The following is a 20,839-nucleotide window of genomic DNA, read 5'->3' as shown; positions in this document are numbered from 1 at the left end:
AGGAAGGCCAGACCCACCGTGTCCACGTACCCAAACGGAAGGCCTCGGCACCCGCCGGGGACCTTCAACGGTGACCAGCAAATATCTGTAGGACGGTTCGATAAATGGGATACTTGGACGCACTGAAGAATGCATGCAGGGTGGACAGATCAACGAATGGATGGTTAGATGGGTCAACGGTTAGACGGATGGTTAAGTAGACTGATCGACAGCTGAATGGGGAGTAGATGGATTGATGGATGGAAATTTGATTTGTTGGATGGATGCATGGCTGGGGACTGGCTGGAAGGTTAGGTGGATGAGTAGATGGACGAATGAGTAGATGGGTAGATAGGTGATGGGTAGACAAGTGGACGGATAATCTAACTAAATTGACTAGTTTAGTGAAGAAAGGTTTGATGGATAATACATGGATAGATTTATATGGCTGACTAAGTTGACATACATCCTCCCATCCTTGCCAATTATAATCATAACAGTATTATCTTATGAATGCATACTAGGTACTAGACAAAGGACTAAATGTTATAATAACTAAGCTACCATTAATTTGGGGCTTACTATGTGGACAAGGCACTTTTACGTGACTATTAGTAGTAGTAACCCTATGAAGTAGGCATACTGTTTCCATTTTGTAGATGAAGAAATTGAGACACAAAAAGATTAATTAACTTTCCCAAAGCCACAAGAGTTAGCAAGAGGAAGAGGGAATCGAACCCTGACAGCAAGGCCGCTGAATCTGAGTGCCTATCTTCTGCACTATACTGCTGAGCAGCTACTAGCTTCTCTATCCTTCTACCACCCAGAGAGGTGGGAACAGCCAGCACGTACTGAGCAGTCACTGTGAGCAGCATCGCCCATGTCCTGGCTGCTACCCTGTGTTAGGCACAGTGCCAAGTGACTTGCATGAGGCTTCCATGTACCTGGCAAACAGCAGGTGCTCAATAATAAATTTGCTGAACCGATGAACACCAGGCCCCGGGTGACCATTGTCCCATACTCACCAGAGAACAAGGGGCAGATCTTTTCCCAGCAGGTGATGCCCCCTTCAGAGGTGTACTGGCCTATGATTACCTCCAGGAAAAACACAGGCAGGCCGCCCCCAAACAGGAAAATAAAATACGGTATGAGAAATGCACCTGTGGAGAGAGCAGAGTGGGGTGAGGGTCAGACTGGGCTGTCACAGGGGCAAGGCTGCAGGTGCTCGCTCCCAAGCCCTCCCAGCCAATGGAACCGGAGAGAACAGGTGAGGGACATGAGGGTACAGGCCAAACTCTTGGGCGTGGTTGAAAATTCTGCAGATCCTGCCCAGCAGGCATCACCTTTCCGGTGTGCCCTCTCACCTTCTCCAAATCTACCGGGTGCTTTCGGCCTCTGGGCCTCCAGTTAAGCTGTGCCGCCTGCCTTCCCCACATCATCCATCTGAATAAGCACTGCTCAGCCCTGAGGACCCATCTCAAATAGGACCTCCTCGTTGAAGCCTTCACCTGCCTGTTCCCAGGCCTGCCCAGGGCAGGAAGCTGAGACAGACTAGCTAAGAAGGGTACAGTGATGAGAAGCAAGAGGTGGGTGCCTCCAGCTGGGGTGGGAGCCAGGGCAGGAGTGAGGGGCAAGGAGTCGGGGCGAGGGTTCCTACCTGGTGTCCACTAATGGCTTCAGCGGGTCCATAAACCCTTTGAAACTGTGGGCAACTTGGGTCTATGTGTATGCGCTTTGCTCTGGGGAGCGTCTAGGACACTCATCAGAGTCCCAAAGGCGCCTGAGACCTACAAAAGGTTAAGAAACCAGACGCTAAGGCAGAATTTCCCAGAAGGTAGTTCTCCTAACGCAGGCTGTATGCAGCATGCCCATCTCTGCTGACAGGTAAGCCCTCAATCACGGGCAGTTCTCCCTACCCAGTTCTCAACAGGCCCCTCTTACTGCACAGCAAGGAAGTCCCCAGTATGTCAGCACATGCTGCCGACCTGGACACCTCCGACAGGAGAGGACTCCAGCTCAGAGCCTTCAGGTTAAAAAAAACAAAACCCCCAAACCAGCCCTAGCCAGTTTTTCTCAGTGGTTAGAACATCAGCCCACAGACTGAAAGGTCACGGGTTCGTTTCTGGTCAAGGGCACGTACCTCAATGGCAGGCTCGATCCCCGACCCTGGTCGGGGCACGTGCTAGAGGCAACCAATTGATGTCTCTCTCTCACATCGATGTTTCTCTCTCTGTCTCTTCCCCTCCCTTCCACTCTCTCTAAAAATCAATGGAAAAAATATCCTCAAGTGAGGATTATAAAAAACAAACAAAAAAGCCCCAAAACAAAAAACTGGAACCAACCAGAGACCTTACATTTAAAAAATACCTTCAATGAGTAAAGGTGGTGAAAAGGTACAAGTATCCAGTATAAGATAAATAAGTTCAGGGAGACTACAGTTAATAATACTGGGCTATACTTGAAAGTTGCTAAGAGAGGAATTTTCAAAGTTCTCATGACAAGAAAAAAAAATGTATAACTGAGGTGACATATGCTAACTAAACATATTGTGGTGATCATTTAGCAATATATACATACATCAAATCATTACGTTTACAACTGAAACTAATACAAGGTTATGCATTAATTATATCTCAATAAAACTGGAAAAAAAACTTTTTAATTAAAAAAGAAAAAGAAAAAATATCTTCATTGTATTTTTTTTTTCCTGGATACCTTTCCATTATGGCAAATGATACTGCTTTTCCATTTATGGGGGAAACAAAGCTTGCTTTTGAACTATGTTTGGTTTAAGTTAGAAAAGCCAAAGTAAATATTAGAAAAGATATAACGTAAGGAGGGGTTGGGAGGCATGAAGAGAAGAGGACACTTATGAAGGGAGCATGTGAGTGTCGGAGGTTTGGGGGACAGGGGCATGGCCTCATCACTCCTCCTCAGAGATGGCAAACCGAAGGATCGCAGCGGGCAAGGGATCTTCTCAAGGTAACACAGTCAGACCCTGACAGAACACCAGCTGATTCCCAGGCATGCTCCTCTCCTGCCTCTGAGGTGGGGAGGGGCGGGGCGAGGGTGCAGCAGGCTGGCTGAGGGAGGTCACAAGAGGCCACCCCCTTCTCCCTGCCCAGCCCAGACTCACCTCCACCATTTTTGTAGCAGAGGTACGGAAAACGCCAGACGTTGCCCAAACCAACGAAGCCACCAGCCACGGACAGCACAAAGTCGATCTTGCTGGACCACTTCTCCCTCTGCGGGGGCTTCCCCTCAGCCTCGTCCTCGGGCCGCGTGCCCGGGCTCTTTCCGGGGGACGGCTTCAGGATGTCCTTGTGGAAGTCTTTCAGACACTGCAGCTTCTCCTTGGTGGCCATCTCCTCCTCGCTTTCTGTGGGGACCAAGCAGAACCCCATGTGCGGTTGGTAAACAGCCTGTGTGCCTTCAATACCGCCTCTCCCTTCTCACCCACGGGCCGGCTCTGCCCTGCCCGGACCTGTGGCAGGGGGCCTGCCAGCCCCTTGTCTGTCCACTGATCTGACAATGTCCCGAGCGAGTCAGACCCCCTCCTAGGCAAGCAGGGGCCTAATGATTCAGAAACTGACAGACTCCTTCCCTCAAGCAACTGCTGAGAGAAGCACTGGGGACCCATGCTTGCCGTCCTTGAATGTCATACCTCGTCCTGCACCGGCAGGCAGATAAGCACGGAGCCACCCCCTGGCCTGGCATCACCTCTACCAAATATGGCACACCCAGGCACTTCTAAGGCACCGCCAAATAACACCTGCCTGAATTTTCTAGAAATGGATACTATTTCTAAATTTCGGATTTGCGTAGAAAACGGCAGCTCCCATTTCACTCAGGAGCCAGCACAGTGCCTGGCGCACGGCGGGGGGCGGGGGGGGGGCGCGGGGGCCGTGCCTACCTGTTTAAGGAACGGATAAACACCGAATGAATGAGGAATGGGGTTTCGGCCTGGAATGAAAACAATATTTGAAAGTGGGGTTTCCATCGAAGTATGGAAAATGGATGTTTATGAAAGATATTTGCAATTAACCAGCCACATCCCTGCGGCATAAAAAAGCAGGGATTGGCCCCGGTGAGGATTATATAAGAAAGCCAGTTAATCTCCTTTGTTCACCGCTCTCCATCCGTTCTCTGGCTTGCTCTGACCCCTGTGTCACCCAGGTCCCCTGTCCTCCGACTCCTGATGGGTTTGGCAATGGAAGGCCCCAAAGGAGGTCAAATCCCTAAGTCTGTTTGTGGTCACTCTCAGCCCACCCCTGCCTGGACCCCATTCTAGAGGACATCTGCCCCAGCCAGGATGGAGCCTCTGCTTTCTGTGCCTCCTCCTCTGGAGTCCTCACTCTCCCTGGGAGCTCAGCCTTGAGGGCAAGAGTCTCATGAGTCGCAGCCTGGAGGGAGAGGGTACCTTCAAGGGTTTACCCCTCTGTGGCGGAGCGCCACAGAGGACATGCGCTGGAGGACCTGCCCACCCCTCTCTGAGCCTGTTTCTCCACCTGCAGAATGAAAAGGATAATGGCAAAGGCGACCGGCTCAGAGCCAAGCAGCCTGGGCCACAACTTGTCTTCATGATCCAAACTGGTGGCCAACACTGCAAATATCAGATTTCAGAGAAAAGTCAAGATTTCTGGGTTCTCGTGAAAAACTGGAAGCTCGGACCATGTTTAGCTCACACTCCTTTTGGCCACCATCAGCGGGACCAGATGCGGCCCCTCACACGGGCACACCGGGGCCAGCTCACCAAGCTCACAGGACATCTTCAGTGGGCATCTCAGTCTGCCTTGTCACACTGCTTGGCACTACCTGAAAATGTCTTGATTCACGTCCTTGCTTCCTTGTTAACTGCCTCCTCCTCGACTAGAGTTGTGTCTCCATAGGGACAAGGACCCATCTGCCCAGAGCCTGATGCACAGTAGGTCGCCAAGCACGGACCGCTGGGTAGATGGTTCCCTGAGTGGGATCTGCAAGCAGCTGGTGCTAAGTGTGAACCCCGGCTCGGCCACTTCCCAAGCACTGGTCTCGGCAAGTCACTGGGCCTCAGAGCCTTGCATTCCATGCTGCTTGGCCCAGAAAGCCACCCGAGGCAGAGCAAGGTGGAGGCGGGGGCTGCCCGAGGACCTGGGTGTGGAGAGGGGACGTGCTGGCCTGGCACCAGAAGCTAGGCCCACAGGGGCCGTGCTCTGAGGAGCAGAGGCACAAAAGCATAACAGAACCCCTGTTTCCCTCGCACCTCCTTCCTCTCCCTGGCTCGGGGTGGGGGACCCCAATTGTTTTGCTATCTGGTGGTGAGCAGACCGAGAAAAGGCTTCCTGGAGCCGCCGGGCGGCTCGCTGAGCCCTTCCTCTGTCTCCCAGAGCACAGACTGGCGGCGGCATCCGCATGGCCTTTCTTTGCCCTGCTCCCTCGGGGCGACGCGGGGGTTCAGCCGGGCGTATGGCTACTGTAAAAATAGCCTGAGCGGCCAGCATTGTTCCAGTGTTAATTTGTGCAACCCCCGATGGTTATCTGAGCGACCCATTGTGGGCTGGCTGGATGGGAGCATAATTGGAGGATGTGGGACACAACTCCCTCCTAGTGAAGATGTTTTTCAAGGAATGACCCCTGAGCCTCCAAGAAAGGTTGGTTCCGCCCTCTTGGGCTCTCCTTGGATCTCAGAGCTGGAAGGCACTTCACAAGGTCAGCCAGATGGAGGGGGCAGTGGCCAGCTTCTGCTCACATAGGCAGCTGAGACTGACAAAGCTCTTTCCTACTGGGAGCTGGGGTCGGCTTCCCGTGGCTACCCTGAGGGTCCTGGCTCTGTCCTCGGGGCCCAGACCCACTTGCCACCCTGGCACTCAGAGAACCCTCTAGAAACATGGGGTAGCAACAAGTTCCCTGAGACCTCCTCTGCTCCAGGCTCTGGTTTCCTACAAGGCGAGGCCTCCAGGCCCCTCTCCACCCTCGGGACCGCATCTTTCCGACCCCCATGGGTGAGCCTGGATGGGGGTAGGGCCTGAACGGGGCAGAGCTGGGGCCTGAAATGTGCCTGGTGTGGTGGTGGCTTCCCCGATGCTCATTCCCAGGGTGCATCCCGAGATGTGTTCCTCCTTCACCATCATCACCTGTCCCACCTGTGGCTGCTGCAATCACCTGCCCTTCGAGAACACACGGCCAGCAGCCCTGCCTCTGGCTCCCTCAGGCCAAGCCATCCTCCATGACCTCACCCAATGCTCACTCATTGCAGCAGGACACCCAGGTGCAGACAGCCAAACACCCTTCATGGGGCTCACTCCAAGCCCCTCTGGGGTGTCTGACCAGCCTGGCGCCTATAGAAAGCCCACAGCAGCAAGATGGCAGATTCTGCCTCTCATACATTCTTGGCATCCACCTACTTCTCTCCATCACCATGGCAACCACCATGCTCCAGACCCCAACAGTCCTTGTAGGGCATGGAAGTCAGCCTCCTCACAGGCCTGCCTGCTGATAATCTGCCCACCCACCCCCCAACCCCCAATCTATTCTCAACACGGCAGCTAAAGGCAACTTGTAAAGTACACTCAGATCACAGTGCCCTCCCGCCCAACCCTCCACCATTCCCCGAAGAAAACACCAGCTCCTCCCCAAGGCCTACTGGGGCTCCCAGTGCAGACACTCGCCCCGCAGAGCATCTTTAGTTCATCCCCCTCAGGCTGACCCCTTGCACGGATGCTCCAGGCCCTCTAGTGATAGCCTGGCCCCTGCAGGAATCAAAGCGTGAGCTCTGGCCTAGAAGCTGGCAGTCACTTCTTGTCTGGGTGACCTCAGGCAAGTTTTCAGCCTCTCCGGTCCTCAGTGTCCTCATCTGCAAAGTGGGGATAACTACTCACCTCACAGGGGTGTTCTGAGGACTGAATAAGAGAGGTGCACAGAAAGTGCTTACAGCAGTCCATGGCATGTGGCAAGTACTCCTTAAATAGTAGCTGCTAGTATTACTGTTGTTAGTACTGCTATAATTATTATCAGGTCCAACCTGACCTTGGGGTCAGTCCTACTCAGGGTGAAATCAGCAAAGCTCAGGGAGGCCAAGTGACACTCCCAAGGTCATAAAACTACTTGTGACAGTGACCATGACGTGCCCAAATTCTTGGCTCTGCTTCTGCTGGCCCTCTGCCAGCCCAGCCTGATCTCAGCTGACACTCACTGAGGCCCACTAATTCTCCATCACCCCCCAGCCCACCCCGTGATTCAGCGCGTAGGAACGGGCTCCCTCCGCAGGCGTCCCAGCAGGCGCTGCCGTGCTGGCCGGTGCCGAGAGCTGTTTTCGTTGGCGCCAGGCCCATGGCTATTTTGTAGCTAAGGTGATACATAATTCCCCATTTTAAGAGCTTCCTCTTTGATGATTACAGCTATAGGCGATTAGAACGGGCTCTGATACAGAGGCTCCAAGATGAAGGCTCCCTCCTCGCCCAGCCGAAAGCTCCTTGTCTCTGTTCCAGGGGCTGAAGCCAGAACTGGCTGTGCCCTTAGGCTGATATGAGGATCACCTGGCCAGCTTTGGCACGTACTTGGGACAGATTCAACCTGGTGGCAGCGACACTGGATTTAGAAGAGGTTCCTTTGCTCCCCCTGATTGAAAACTACAAGGACTTACTCCGTGCTGAGCTGACGGAAAACAGTTTTCTATTCTCTCTTCAAAGACCCTTAGTGTAGAGGGGCTTTCGATTTCCTAGATGGGGAAGCTATGGCTCCAACAGGGAAGGGGATTTGAGCCAGAATTCCCCACCTTGGTCCGGAGCAAAGCTCAGAGAGGAGGAGGCCTCTGCCCTATTTGCAGATGGGGACCCTGAGGCAGAGGTCCAGAGGGAGCGCAGAGCTGGGCTGGGGACTGGGTGGCCTGCCTGCCTCCAGTGCCCTCCCACCCCTCTGGCCCCAGGTGCCCACGGGCCAGCCAGCTGGGCCTTGAATTGAGTTGCAGATGCTGCTGTGGCCGTCTCCTCCGGCATCTGCCACCCGAATCCAAGGATTTGGGGAAAGTCCCACTGCAGAACCTGAACCTTCTCGGGTGAACAGCTCCCCAGAACAATGATTCAATCTCTCACTGTCACTGACTTAACCACTCAGGAGCTTCTACCATGGGTTTTAAATAAGAGGACAGGTTCTTTTTCTGTTTCCTCTTTGGATTACTCCCTTCCCTGTCTACTCCCGCTTCCTCACCACACACACACACAGACTCCAAAAGGATCTATCACGCAGCTGGCGTCTAAGACAGACTGGACAAACCTCTATTTCTCAGCAAACCTCTGGGGGTTAGGCAAGCAGCTCCCAGCACCCCAGAACTGGGGAAGGAAGGAGACCTGGATGACAGACCCATTTTACAAGTGGGGAAACCCGAGGCCCGAGTAGCCCCCTGCCTGTTGGGCTGTAGAATGAAGCACACTGCTTATCTGTCCCCTTATCTGCCCTCCTTTTCAGTCTCCCTATCCACTCCAGAGCCAGTGTTCTGGGCTCACAGAGGTCATGGCCATGCTGTGTGACCTGGGGCAAGTGACAACCTTCTCTGTGCCTCAGTTTCCTCCCTGATTTAAAAAATGAGGATGAAAATAAAACTCACCTCTCAGGGATTAAACAGGATGATGCCTATAAAATTTTTAGCATAGGTACTGGTACATACAAAGTGATTGATAAATATTAGCTATTATTGAAGAAAATAGCTGACCACATTGGGACTTGATTATACCATGTGGCAGGCATGGTAACCTGAGTGCTAAAAAAAAAAAAAAAGGAACAGAAAGAGGCTGCATTTATTGGCCACTGACTGCACACATTTATTCAGCACTGGGCCAAGGCTTTTCAAGCATTTTCTTGGCCCCTCAATGGGGCTGTTCCCATCTCTGTTTGATGACGAGGTGCAGAGAGGTGAAGTCACCTGCCCATCCAGCAAGTATAAGGCCCCGGAGCTCAAATGGCTCCCAGGTCTATTTTGGCTTCTAGGGTCCATGCAACCCCTTGGCTTTAGCAAAGTCACAAAGTGAAATCAGGCCCGGCGCCTTTAAGCCAACTTCAAGCCACTGGACTGGGCTGACACGTTAGGGAAGTAGGCAAGGGCAAACATGGAAATGAGGTGACACATGGCAGAGATGGGGCAGGGTCTGGGGACCTGGGGAGCAGTCAGTGCCCAGGGCCACAGGGATGAGCTGGGAGGGCTGATGAAACCCATGGACTAAGGCAGAACGGACAGTGCAATGGACCGATGCTTCCTCTAGTGAACAGGGTCTCCCACATTTCTCTACTGGATTTGAAGGGGCTCCTGTGAGCACTGTCTCCACAGATTCCAGGCAATGGACAGGCTCGGCGAGGAGGGCTGGGGTCAATGAGTAATACCATCTGCCACATACCATCCCGGCCAAGAAAACATTTAACAATTAAGCACCTTCCCTCCAAAAAGTGAGTTGTGTTAAGAGCACAATTTCACCTTCTACCGAGGATAGCTGTTTTTGAAAAGTAGAAATTAAAGTGTGTGTGTGTGTGTGTGTGTGTGTGTTTCTTTTCTTATAAAGGTACGTCTTTAAACAATTTAATCATTTGATCGAGCCACGTGATCTGTATCCTTCTATCTGGTATTATTTATTCTTAACTCAGGCTAACTCAGGTGTGACAAGCTCAAGGTCTCTAAGCTCAAAGACCTCCAGGGGCTTGGCAGGCAAAGGACAGGAGTCCGGTGGGGAGGCCACAGGGAAGAGTAGGGATTGCAGCAAAAGGGAGCCCAGCCACAGGTGGCTCTTCTCCGCTCCAGCTACTGGGATTGGGGCCCCCCGGGGCCAGCTCCTCCCATTTCTCAAGGGAGGCTGGAATCTGAGGTGTGTGGGCATACAAACTTCCCAATTCCTAAGACCCTGTGTGGGCCTAACACAAACACCCTTTGCCCCCTTGGTCCTGTCATTGCCCCAGGTCACCCAAGGCGGCCACAGCAAAGGACAATCTGACCAGCCCAGCCTCATAGGCCCGAAGGCTCACCCCAGTGAGGTCATCCAGGAAGCCTGGCATTGTTTTGCCCGGAACAAAGCCGAAACAATGAGCGACAATATTCTGGTCCTAGTGAAAGTGAATTGTTTGGGGAATTGTTTTCGGCATGACATCTCTGGGGACAGGGCTTGTTCTCCACCTGGGTTCAGTGTCTGTGGGCAAGGTCCTCCCTCCCCTAATCTAACTGCAACCTCCCACCCCATAAAAGTTCAGGTCATCCTCAGAGACCCCTTCCCCCACCTCCGCGGAGAGCACCTGCCTGGCTCAGCCTTCAGCTTTCAGAAACATTTACATCTCCCCAAGCCGCACGAAGGCTCCCCTTTTCCAGATCAGGAAGTGGAGGCTCCGAGAAGGGGAGGATCTGGCCAGGTCACCAGCCACGAGGCGGTGGGCCAGGATTTGCACCCGAATTCTGACTCCACACCATCCTGGGGCAAGGGCGAGCTCTACACAGGGACCCATCAGAACAGGTGACACTTCTGGGTCTGAGGATTGCAAAGGAAAATGTGGGCAGATAGAGACAAATGTTGCAAAGAACTGGCCTCTGGGACAATGCCGGTAGGGAGCAGGGCAGGATGTGGGTCTGGTGTACAGCCACCTGGTCCTCATCCCCGCACAAAAACATCTGCAGGTAAAAGGTCTGAGGACTGGGTCCAAATATTTTTCTTATCTCCTTGCAGATGGCAGGCCTTGACCCAAAGCCCAGAGACCACAGGCAGACAGCAGAGAAGAAACAAAGAGGAGGACGTGCAAACTGCAGAGGCCGGCGGGGGGGGGGGGGGGGGGGGGGGCGGTGGAGTGTGTGACCTGAGAAGGTTCCCCCCTCCCCCACAGGGCTGGGCCTAGAGAAGGGTAGAGGGGCCGGAGCAGTGTGGTTGGGCACCTCCCCCCCACACCCCAGGTGAAGGTGAGGTGGGCACAATCATGCCCAAAACAGAGGTGGCCCAGGCACCAGCCAAGCAAGTCATGGACTCGGGAAAGGAAAGTGGGCTAGGAGTCAGAAAGCTGGGCCTATCTCAGTTCCGTTGGGTCACGCAGGGCAGGTACTTCCCCTTTTCATCTCGGATATCCAGGGGGGGAAAACAGAGCAGGGGGCTTCAGCCAGCAGTGCATGCTGGATAAACATTTACTGACAGCCTACCCTAGGTGCCAGGCACGGCTCCAGGAACTGGGGGTGTGGACATGAGCCCTGAGGAGCTGACATTCCAGAAGGAGAGATGGACACTAAGCACAAACATGCGTTACGACCGGGCCAGCACGTAGACGACAACCAAGCGGAATGAGGTGTAGGTGATGGGGCAAGGGGCGGGGGGGGGGGGGGATGGGGAGGGGAGGAGGGGGCAGGGTGTGTCAGAGAGGCCCCTGTGAGGGGGTGACATTTCATAACGGCAGCCACTCCCTGAGGACTGGCTCTGGGCAGGCCCCGTGCTTAGCCCATTCAGGCACCAGCTCATTTATTCCTCTTAGAAGCCTGGACGAAAGAATGAGGCCCAGAGAGGCGAGCCACCTGCCCACAAGTCACACACTGGGATTCATTCGCACCCAGACGACCGGCTCCATCCAGGGTCTGTGCTTTTAACCACATTGAAGCCGAGATCTGCAAACATCAGGGGGAATGGTGTTCTCAGAGCAGGGAACAGCGTGTGCAGAGAGGGCCACACTGGGCTTGGTAAAGGAACAGAGAAGGCCAGTGTGGGAAGAGAGAAAAAGAGGGGACAGGGCACGGGTGACCTGGAGAGGAGACAGGGCCTGGAGGCCAGGGTTAGGACCTAGGTTTATTCGAAGGGTGGACAGCCCCTGATAGCCTTGCTCTGCCCCGCCGAAGGCTCAGCACATTCAGCTAAAAGCCCCCACCTGTCCACGACCGCCTGGCCAACCCTCCCAGAGTAAGAGGGGATCGGAAAGCTCATGTGGGCTTCTCCCTGTAAGCAGTTGCTAGTGGGGACTTGATAGTCCCGGGTACCCCAGAGCTGTCCAGGCTCTTCCTCGTGAGCCGAGTTCGCCCTTGGGATGGGCTGAAGGTGGCTGCAAAGAGGCACCGGCCAAGGATGGGCAGTGGCACTCCTTCCCCTTGGCCAAGGGCCACAGCGCCGGGGACACAGAGAAGAAAATGTTCTTGCGCATGGCGTCCAGACCCCCGCACCCCCCCACAGGTGAGGCCCGTGGGTTTGGAAAGAACAGGGTCAGCCTCTGATGCCACTGGATCTCAGACAAGTCCGCTCCCTGCACGGAGCAGGCCCTTACTCACCGAGAGCTGGTCGGGAGGAAACGCCCGACTGTCCCGCGCGGCCCGAGCACCTACTGCACAGCCGGCCCCTGCAGGGGGCACAGGGTCACCTGCATGCCCTCAGGTGCTAGTGTCCAGAGACAGGGGAGGGGCTTGTCTTGTCAAAGTTACGGAAATTATTCTGCCAGCTCATAAGGACCGGAGCACGCGTCTGAGTCAAGAGGGAATGAGAGAGGCTTCAAGGAGGAAGTGTCCTGACACCACCTGGCTGGGCCCCGCGGCCGGGCCCTGCGCCACAGGAAGGCAGGGGTCCGGGAACAGGCAGGCCTCTCGGGTCCTGTCTGACGGGGTTCAGACCCCAAACGCCACTTCGATTTCCAGCACACGCCAGGCGCCGCCGCCATCGCCAAAGCTTAGCCAAAGGAGAGGATTAGGCGGATGAGAAGGGCCGCCATGATGTCTGCTGGGCGCTCGGGGGCCTGTTTTCAGGCACCAGGCGGTGAGTCAGCAGGCAACAGCCTCCGGGCGCTGACTCACCAGCCACAAGCCTGCCACTCTTCTCCCGTCAGCTTCCCCACCACCCCGGGCCTCAGCCTGGTTTTGCCGGAAGTGGGGGTGGGGGTGGGGGGGTCAGCCATGATCCTGAAGCAGGCTTTGCAGAACCCAGGATTATTTCTGGAGGCCACAAAAAGGGACTCGAGAAAAAAAAAGAAAGGCTTGGTTTTCATTTCCTCAAACTTCCCCTTTTGAGCTGCAAGAACCCGAAAACCACCCTCCTCTCACTGGCTGTGAAAAGCAAACAAAGAGCAGCCCCTCCCTGGCTGTATAGAAACCGGAGAGAGACAGGCCCTGGTGGCAAGGCCCGCTGAAGGCACGCCTGTGGCCCAGGGCCCACTCACTGCCCAGCCACTCCCAGCCGCCTCCACACCAGAGCGCTGCGGGACTCGGCTCCGTGGAAACCGGCCAGGGCACTCTCTGCCGTAGGGCCTTGGGCCAGTCACCTCTCGGGCTCAGGGTCACCCGTTGTAAGGTGGGCGTAATGTCTCCTCGATGGCGTGTGAAATCTCCCAGCTCAGTAAGTGTTTGTAAACAAGCTCCCCGTTCTCGTTCTAGTTGTTCCTCTTTTAAACAGGTCTCTCCTCAGGGAGGAAGGACTTTGTCTAACTTCCTAGTGCCACGCTTACCTCACCCTAACCTAGAAATTTAGCTCAAGGGCAGTGTGGTGCCTGCAGAATGGAACAGCCGGGGAGTCAGCAAGACGGAGGGTGATGGACCCACAAAGTCTGCCGCCGGTGCCCCCGTTTCAGAGCGAAGGCGCTTTAGTCTGGACGACTGGTCACTTATCTGGAAGTCAAGTTTCAAATGTCCTGCGCCATCTGGAGCCCACCCAAGACTCCAGGGACTACTAAACCACACCTCGGCTCATGCTGTTCCCTTAGCCACGCACACTGTTCCCCAAGTAACTCACGGCAATAAATACCCCAGGGCAAAGGCTGTGCCGTGGGTTCCATGGGCCAGGCCACACTCACCAGCCCATCATGTTGCCATCATCTGTTTGCTCTTCTGTTGCCCAGAGCCTCGCTCTGTGAATATTGGTCAAACAGAGCATTTAGGGCTCAGGACTCTGGGGACACTCAATATAGGAGTAAATACCTTCTGCCTTTTAGCTGTGAGGGCTCCTTGATCGGGACTACAGCAATGGCAGCCGTTGAGGACACAGGCAGGGAGGTCCACAGAGGAAGGATGGGCCCCAGGTGCTCTCTGCTAGCGAGTGGGATGTGTTCCAGCATCTGAGCACAGTTCCCCCCGAATGGAATAAAACTCACATTGCAGTCCACACCAGCGTCGGGGTGAGCTCGAGGGAGGACAGACATTTCTCTGCTGTGGTTTTCCCACGTGTGCAGAACACCCCGCCCCCCGCCCCCCGCCCAGGGCAGCCCAGACAGCCCCATCTCCCTCAGGTTTTCATGTGCCATTGGTTCTCCTCTGCCCTATTGCCACTGCTGGGCTCTTGCTGAGAACTGTATGACAAATTCAGAGTTCTCCTTGGGAAACCTCCGTTTCTGCATCTGTAAAACCGTCCCTTGCTGAAGCTCCTGGGTTCTTGGGCAGAGCGGGTGAACGACCAAAACCCTCCCAGGTGCCTGAACATCGGCATCGCCTGGGACTCTGGCCAAAATGACAGGTGGCTGGCCCACCCCAAACTTACAAAGTCTGAATTTTACTGAAAGGCTGGAAAACCAAGCCCCAGACTCCCAGTGAATCTTAGAATCAGGCGAGGCTGGGAACGGGGATGCTAATGAACTGGGCGACACTTGGTAAAACATAAAACAAAAGCAGCCTATACAAAGGACTTGGTGACGGATAATGCGTGCGTGTGTGCATGTGTGCATGCGTGCGCACGTGTTACACGTGGACAGTCTCCCCTGCCGGGCTCTGAGCAGCTGGGGGCTGGGCCCAGCTCCGTTTCACTTCCCCAGCCCCAGGAGGTCCCGGGCCTCCCCCAGGAACCATTTGCACCGTGGTTCTCCTATGCCCTATTGCCACGGCTCCGTACAGTTCCCCTGGGGTGCGCACTTTTGTCCCCCGTTTACCAACAAGGGGACTAAGGCTCAGAGAGGTGAGAGGACCTGGCCCAAGGTTACCCAGTGAGTGGCAGAGCCAGAATATGAACCCAGGACAAGGCCAACACTCCTTTTATCTGCTCGGTCAAGTGAAAAGGAGCTTGAGAAATACAGGTGAGGGCTGTCAGGTGGACTCCCTGGGGCTCTGGGGCAGAGAGCTGAGTGGAGTATGTGGGATCCATGCATCACAGACCCCCAACCCAGTGGGGAGAGAAGGAAGCCTGGGCCTGGCTCCAAAGTCTGGCGAGGCCCGGAGTCTAGCTGACTCAGGCAGCGTCTCCAAAGACAGGAACGAGGCACAAGTTATATCGCCTGGGACTTGGGCCCCCTGCCCCCCGGGTGTCACCCCTACAGAGGGGGGGGTCACTTTTTCCCTAAAGTAGAGGCAGCAGGTAGGGTCTTCCCAAAAGGAGAAACACCTGTCCCTAAAATGCCGGCTACTCAAGCACAGGGAACCAACCACAGGAAAGGCCCCAGGAGGCCCCAGTGAGGCCCAGCTCTGCCAGTGACCACTGCTTGACCAAGGCCAGGCCTGCCCCGGTGGGCTGTGCTTTAGGCGAGGTGGCCAGGAGATCCAGCAACCTGGAGGTGCACGCGTGCACAAACACACACACACACACCCCTCTCTCTTGAAGGCAACCAACCCGGCAGAAGAAAACATACTCCTTAAGTAAATCTGTGCCTCAGTTTCCTCAAATACAGAATGGGAATAGTAATATCTCTGAGAGTCATGGGAGTTAAATGAGCTAGCATGTGTAGACTGCTTAGAACAGCACCTGGATAAAGTGTCAGATATCAAGTTGATGGCCAAATTCATACACTCTCCCTAGAGCAGTGACAGCCTGGACTCATAGCCAAGGCCCTGCTGGGCACCACCAGGCCCACTGGGCACTTCACAGGCCATCTCACATAGCCAGGACCAGGGCTCCACTGAGGGTCAGCCATCTCTGCAATGTGGCCGTCACCCTAACACTCACCCCAGTCTCCTCCCCATTCCCCTTTCCCTTCTATTCCAACTTCCTCTCCCCTTCCTCAGTGGTAAGGATTGGGAAACCCTGGGGTTCCTCCCCCGACTCCCAGTATATTGCTGACTGAGGGCAATGTGGGTGTCATGGGCTAGTGGCTTCCTGGAGATCTGAGCATGAATGTGGGAGGCTCCTGTCACCTCCTCTACCCAGCCTTAGGGTGCAGTTGGGATAGCATCTCAGGTAGCGGCCCATGGCAGGACAGAGGGCAGGAGGAGGGGCAGGCAGCTAGACCAGGCCTGCAGCCCCCATACAAGGTATCGGGACCGTTCTAGCCCTCAGGGCTGTGGCGCCTGCCAAGCTGGGGAGGTGGAAGTCTCAGGGCAGACAAAGGCTTTGCTGTGAGCACTGCTGGGAAAGGGGACTGCACAGCGGCCTCGCCAACCCGTGGGGGCAACTGCAGACAAGCTACTTGGAGCAGAGCGGCCAGTGAGCCTCCCTCCCTCCTTCCTTCCCACTGGTCACTCTGGGCAGCTGTGAAGAAAACTTTCGGGAGAGGAAGGTGTCCCCCAGGATGGCTGCAGCTGCAGAAATCAGATACTGTGACCCCTCAGCTACTCCTGGCAGCCTCAAAACCTCAGAGGTCCCTGAGTGCCTGAGACCCCTCACCGAGCCATCACTGAATGACACAGCAGCCCAGGACCCCATGCCCAGAGTTCACCGATAAGGATTCTGAAGCCTGCAAGGGGAAGGGGCTTGCCAAGGAAGCTCTAGTCAGGCTGCTAGGGATCCAATCCTGGCTCTGCTGTGTGACCTGGGCAGCCTGCTTACTATGCCTCAGTTTCCTCAGGAGAAAATGCAGCTGATAGTAGATCAACCTCCCGGGGCAGAGGGGTGATCACATGAACTGACGCAAGTAAACCGCTCAGCACACAGCCAGGCACAGCCAGGTGCATATCGAGATGTTATGCATGAGGGTGACCACCTATTCACACTGGAGCAAATCTCAGAAGTGCCTACTCGTAGGAAGGCAAGACAGGAGCGATCATTGTGGTTGCTCTCAGAACATTCCAGAGCTTCATCCCATGGCTGTCCAGTGTGCCAGGCCTCTGCCAACCTGGGTGAGCCTTCACCAGCTGCAAGTGCAAGGAGAAAGCCAAGGGCATTGAGTCAAGGCCTGGCGGGGAGGGGAAGGAGACTGCCTGGGCACCTTTCTTAAACCCGATTAGCCCTACTTGCTAACAATGCAGCCTTCCTACTTTATTTGGGGGGGGGGGGGCATGGGGGAAGGGGTGGTACTAAAGATGTCATTTCTTTCACAACATCTTAGTGAGAGCAGATGGTAACTTTTTAAAAATTGGTAAAACAAAAAGTTTACCAGCCCCAGGGTAGGCCATTCCACTCCTCAACCCAGATTTGTTTTTTGAATGTGTACTAGTTCATGAAATTCAATGCCAACAATGTGCCCATTTTGCAGGTGGGGAAACTGAGGCCTATGTGTAAGAGTTTCCGTCTCCAATGTTTCAACTCTGGACTCTGCACGTCCAGTTCCCTTTCCAGCCTGCTCTGACTTTGGATGCTTAGGACCAGCTCAACTCCTTACTTATTTGGGGAGCTCTTTTCCAGGCCCAGGGAAATTAGAGCCCCAAATCCCATGCAAGTCCTTGACCCTGAGGGAATGCCCTTCCTGGTCGCCCAGTGACCCATCTTCAGTCAGTGCAGAGGCCGAGAGGCTCCATCAAAGGACTTGAACAGACAGAGGGTCCCACTGGTGGGTGGTCTGGGGTGAGAAACCTGGGCAAGCACTTTCCAGCAGGGGGAGCCAGGACCTGCTCCAAGCTGGACGCCTCTGAGAAAGACCTGTTCCCACCAGGCCCCCAGCAGGACCACTCGGGTCAGAACTCAGAAGCACCTAAGGGCTCCCCCGTTTGTCCCCTGCTCCCTCTCCCACCCAGGCAGACTCCCTGGACACCGTTTCCTAGGTAACTAGAGCTGCTGGAGACCTCCCACCTCTAAGCTTGAATTATAGAAGCAAGTCCAAGGTGGTTCTCTAAGGGGACAGAGGCTCTGTGAGCAGCCAGGACCAGGTGGACAAGCAAAAGTCACTTGCCCCTGGGTAAGTCAAATGGGGTGCATCAGAGGCCTGTGAGGGTGCAGAAGATGCCCAGCACCTGGGCTCTGGGCCTCAGCCTATCTGCTCATGAGGTCGCAATGCCCCTTCCATCAAAGCCCAGGTGCCCAGAGACTCCCTTCTCCGGAAACATGCTGCTGACTGGGAATGTCCCTAAGCAGAACTAAAGCCAGAGAGAGGGTTCCTAATCACAGAACTCACTGTCTCTATGCACCAACCATTGCCTGGGAGGTTGTGGGCTTTCACGGCTCAGTGCATTTTCACAGGCGGTTCCCGGCAGGCCCAGGAATGCACATCCCTGCTCGTCTCATCTTCAAATGCCAACTTCTCCAGGAAGCCATTCCCTAACCATCCCCTGCCCCTCTCCCAGCTGAACGAGTAGCTCATTCCTCAGCTGCAATCCTCAAATCTTCCTCCTGTGGTCACATCTGCATCACAGGGTGCTCCAGGGCAGGGGGTGGGCCTCCGCCCAGGAGGCAGCAAATGAGGAGGACCTGGACTGCTGTTGTTATAGCAACCCTTGGTTCTTTTCCAGCTGTTCTTAAATCCTGGAAACAATAATTGCAGCTAACATTGTGTGCCTGGCACTTCGATGGGCAGCCGGTATAATTCTAGCAAGTAGTAATTTTTTTTAATCATGCTAAATATTTTTATTTCTTTAAATTACTGATTATGGCTGCTCACTTTTCTCCTATAATTAGTCCAAGGTAATGAGACTTCATAGCATTTTCAGAGTCGGATAGGATATAAAGCACACTCGAAATGCCTAGATGAATGGAAAATCTTCCAAATACACGGCCAGTTACAGAGAGAAATGCCAGCTCCCTGGGCTAAGCCCACATGTGCGCCAGGCTCAGTGTCTGGCATTTGGGTGCCGTAGTTTACCCAGTCCTTACCAATGACTCTATGAGATGACATATCTTACACTATGAGGTTCAAAGAGGTTGAGTGACTTGACCAAAGCTGTACAGCCAGGAAGAGACAAGGGTTCCAGAGTCCTGGTTTCTCAGCCACTGGGCGCTGGGACATCTCCTGGCTTTTATACCAGAAAGCCCCCCTATTCACCTGAGGCTGGCAGGAGGCAGGGGTGTCATTGTGCAAATCAGCCAGCTGGGTTAGAATTCACGCCTCATGATGGGCCCAGATCACAGGTATTCCCCCATCTTCAAGGACTGGGCTGCAGCCAGTCTCAACCACAGAACGCAGCCACCCAAACATCCACTTAGCGGAGGCTTTGTCCTAAGTGCTCCACAAAGATCTTCCCATTTAATTATGTATACCTGCTGGGATGACTAATACTGGCCTCTCAGGCCAGGAAGAGCTTTTAACTATTAAGTTCAGCCTGCCCAGAGCAATTAAGCAGCTATGTGGCTAATCTCAAATAATTGATGCAGGGAGGCGTGGAATCCAGCGGTTCTGTCTCCAAAGCCCAGGCCATGTTTGGAAATGTAACTGCCCGGGTCCACCTCACTCCCGCTCAGCCGTGAGAACATCCCCTACCTCCTAACCTCCCCTGAGCTTTCCCTCACCCTGACCCTCTGGCAAAGTGGCCCGACCAGGACTTAATCAGCTTACTCCTCCTATAGATAGCCAGCGATCTGGAAGTCTCCTTTTACTGCTTGAGGGCAAGGATACCTGGAATTGAGGCCACAACTATAATTAGTTGAGAAATCTGTCCTTTTTAATTGACTCATCTATTTATTTGTTTAATCAGTTCCTACTGACCCCCAGGTGGCCGAGTTCTAAATAATTCCTGCCCAAACACTGTCACTGGAGAGGAGGGATCCTACTGGCCGCTCCAGCTTTGTTCTCCAAATTCCTCAACAGGCACCTCCCACACCCCTCGAGACTCTGTTCCCCAAATACTCTTTTGCCTAGTTCCACTTTTGCCTCTGCTGTGTCACCATAAAAGATTTTAGCTGGAACCTAACTCTGCCGTTTGCCTGCTTAAGAAGTAGTGACCTCAGGAATGTCATTTCCCTCTGGGGCCTCAGTTGCATCATCATTGAAATGGGGCACCTCGCATTACACCAGGGAAGGTACAAGGAAGTGCCTCAATACGGGATTAGAGTTGCTCTCAGGAGAAACGGTATGGCCCTGAACAGGAAAAGATCAGCCACCTTTCTTGTCAAGCAGTTAATAAACACTAACTATACCCCTTTTCTCAGCATCTCCCAGTGCTGAGAAAGGCGGACACAAACTGTTCCGTACAGCAGGGAAAATACCAAATAAACAGCTCGGTTGGTTGTTTTGTGTCAAACAAGCAGCCGGTTCGCTGGCACTGCTGTCCCCTCCCGAGGTACTTTATATGCTTCTAAAACCACGTGAGTCAGCAAAACTAGGTTAGACATCTCATTAGAGTGGGTTTCCTCCTGGGACCTCTGGCTGAGCCTGCGATTCTCCTACAAGCGTGTTTGAGTGGGGGCTGGGCTTTGTTTTTCTTCCTGAGCCAGTTGTCAAAACAACTAAACCGTCCTTACCTTTAAGGGCACCTGGAAGAATTAAATAAGAACTTCCGGTTTTAGGCTGGATCCCCAAAGTGAATCAATACCCACCACTCAGCAGGGCATCTGGGGTCAGCAGGCTAGACCGCCCCATCCAGCCCCTCTCCCTTCCCCAGAAGGAAACACCCAGCCACGCCACCCCCTTCTGCATGGGGAGCGCCCACTTCACACTCTCACTCTGCCCTGCCTTTTTTTTTTTTTTTTTCATGGGTGGTTTCTCTGCCAGTAAGGCCCTTCCGGTCTTGTGCTCACCTGGCAGGAGCCTATTAGAGGCCTCTCGGGAAGTTTCTAAGCTTTGTGTACCCAAAGCATCTTCAAGAGACCCTGCCAATGGACACCTGATCAGTCTCCCCGCTTGCCTGAGAGTCCCCAGCCTGGACAGAGGGAGACTCATTCATCTCTGGGTCCCCAGGACC

General features: G+C 54.2%; 1 protein-coding gene across 4 annotated transcripts in view; it reads right to left on the bottom strand.

The window, feature by feature from the left end:
* The window catches only part of SLC6A6 (solute carrier family 6 member 6), a 74,658-nt gene that overhangs the window by 31,331 nt on the left and 22,488 nt on the right, over window positions 1-20,839 (bottom strand). For 3 of the 4 annotated variants that reach the window (XM_028127968.2, XM_008152429.3, XM_054729825.1), the window contains 2 exons: window positions 3,116-3,358; window positions 1,005-1,139 (listed from right to left, as the gene is read on the bottom strand). In XM_028127968.2, coding sequence (XP_027983769.1) covers window positions 1,005-1,139; window positions 3,116-3,344 — 364 coding nt within the window. In that variant the 5' untranslated portion in view covers window positions 3,345-3,358. Of the gene's footprint in view, window positions 1-1,004; window positions 1,140-3,115; window positions 3,359-12,220; window positions 12,402-20,839 lie in introns of those variants that run through there. The other variant, XM_054729824.1, reaches the window with a different exon arrangement.

This window comes from Eptesicus fuscus, chromosome 18 (assembly GCF_027574615.1).
Source record: "Eptesicus fuscus isolate TK198812 chromosome 18, DD_ASM_mEF_20220401, whole genome shotgun sequence".
NCBI lineage: Eukaryota > Metazoa > Chordata > Mammalia > Chiroptera > Vespertilionidae > Eptesicus > Eptesicus fuscus.
The sequence above is the reverse complement of the archived record's forward strand: the minus strand, read 5'-3'. Positions and strand labels throughout refer to the sequence as shown.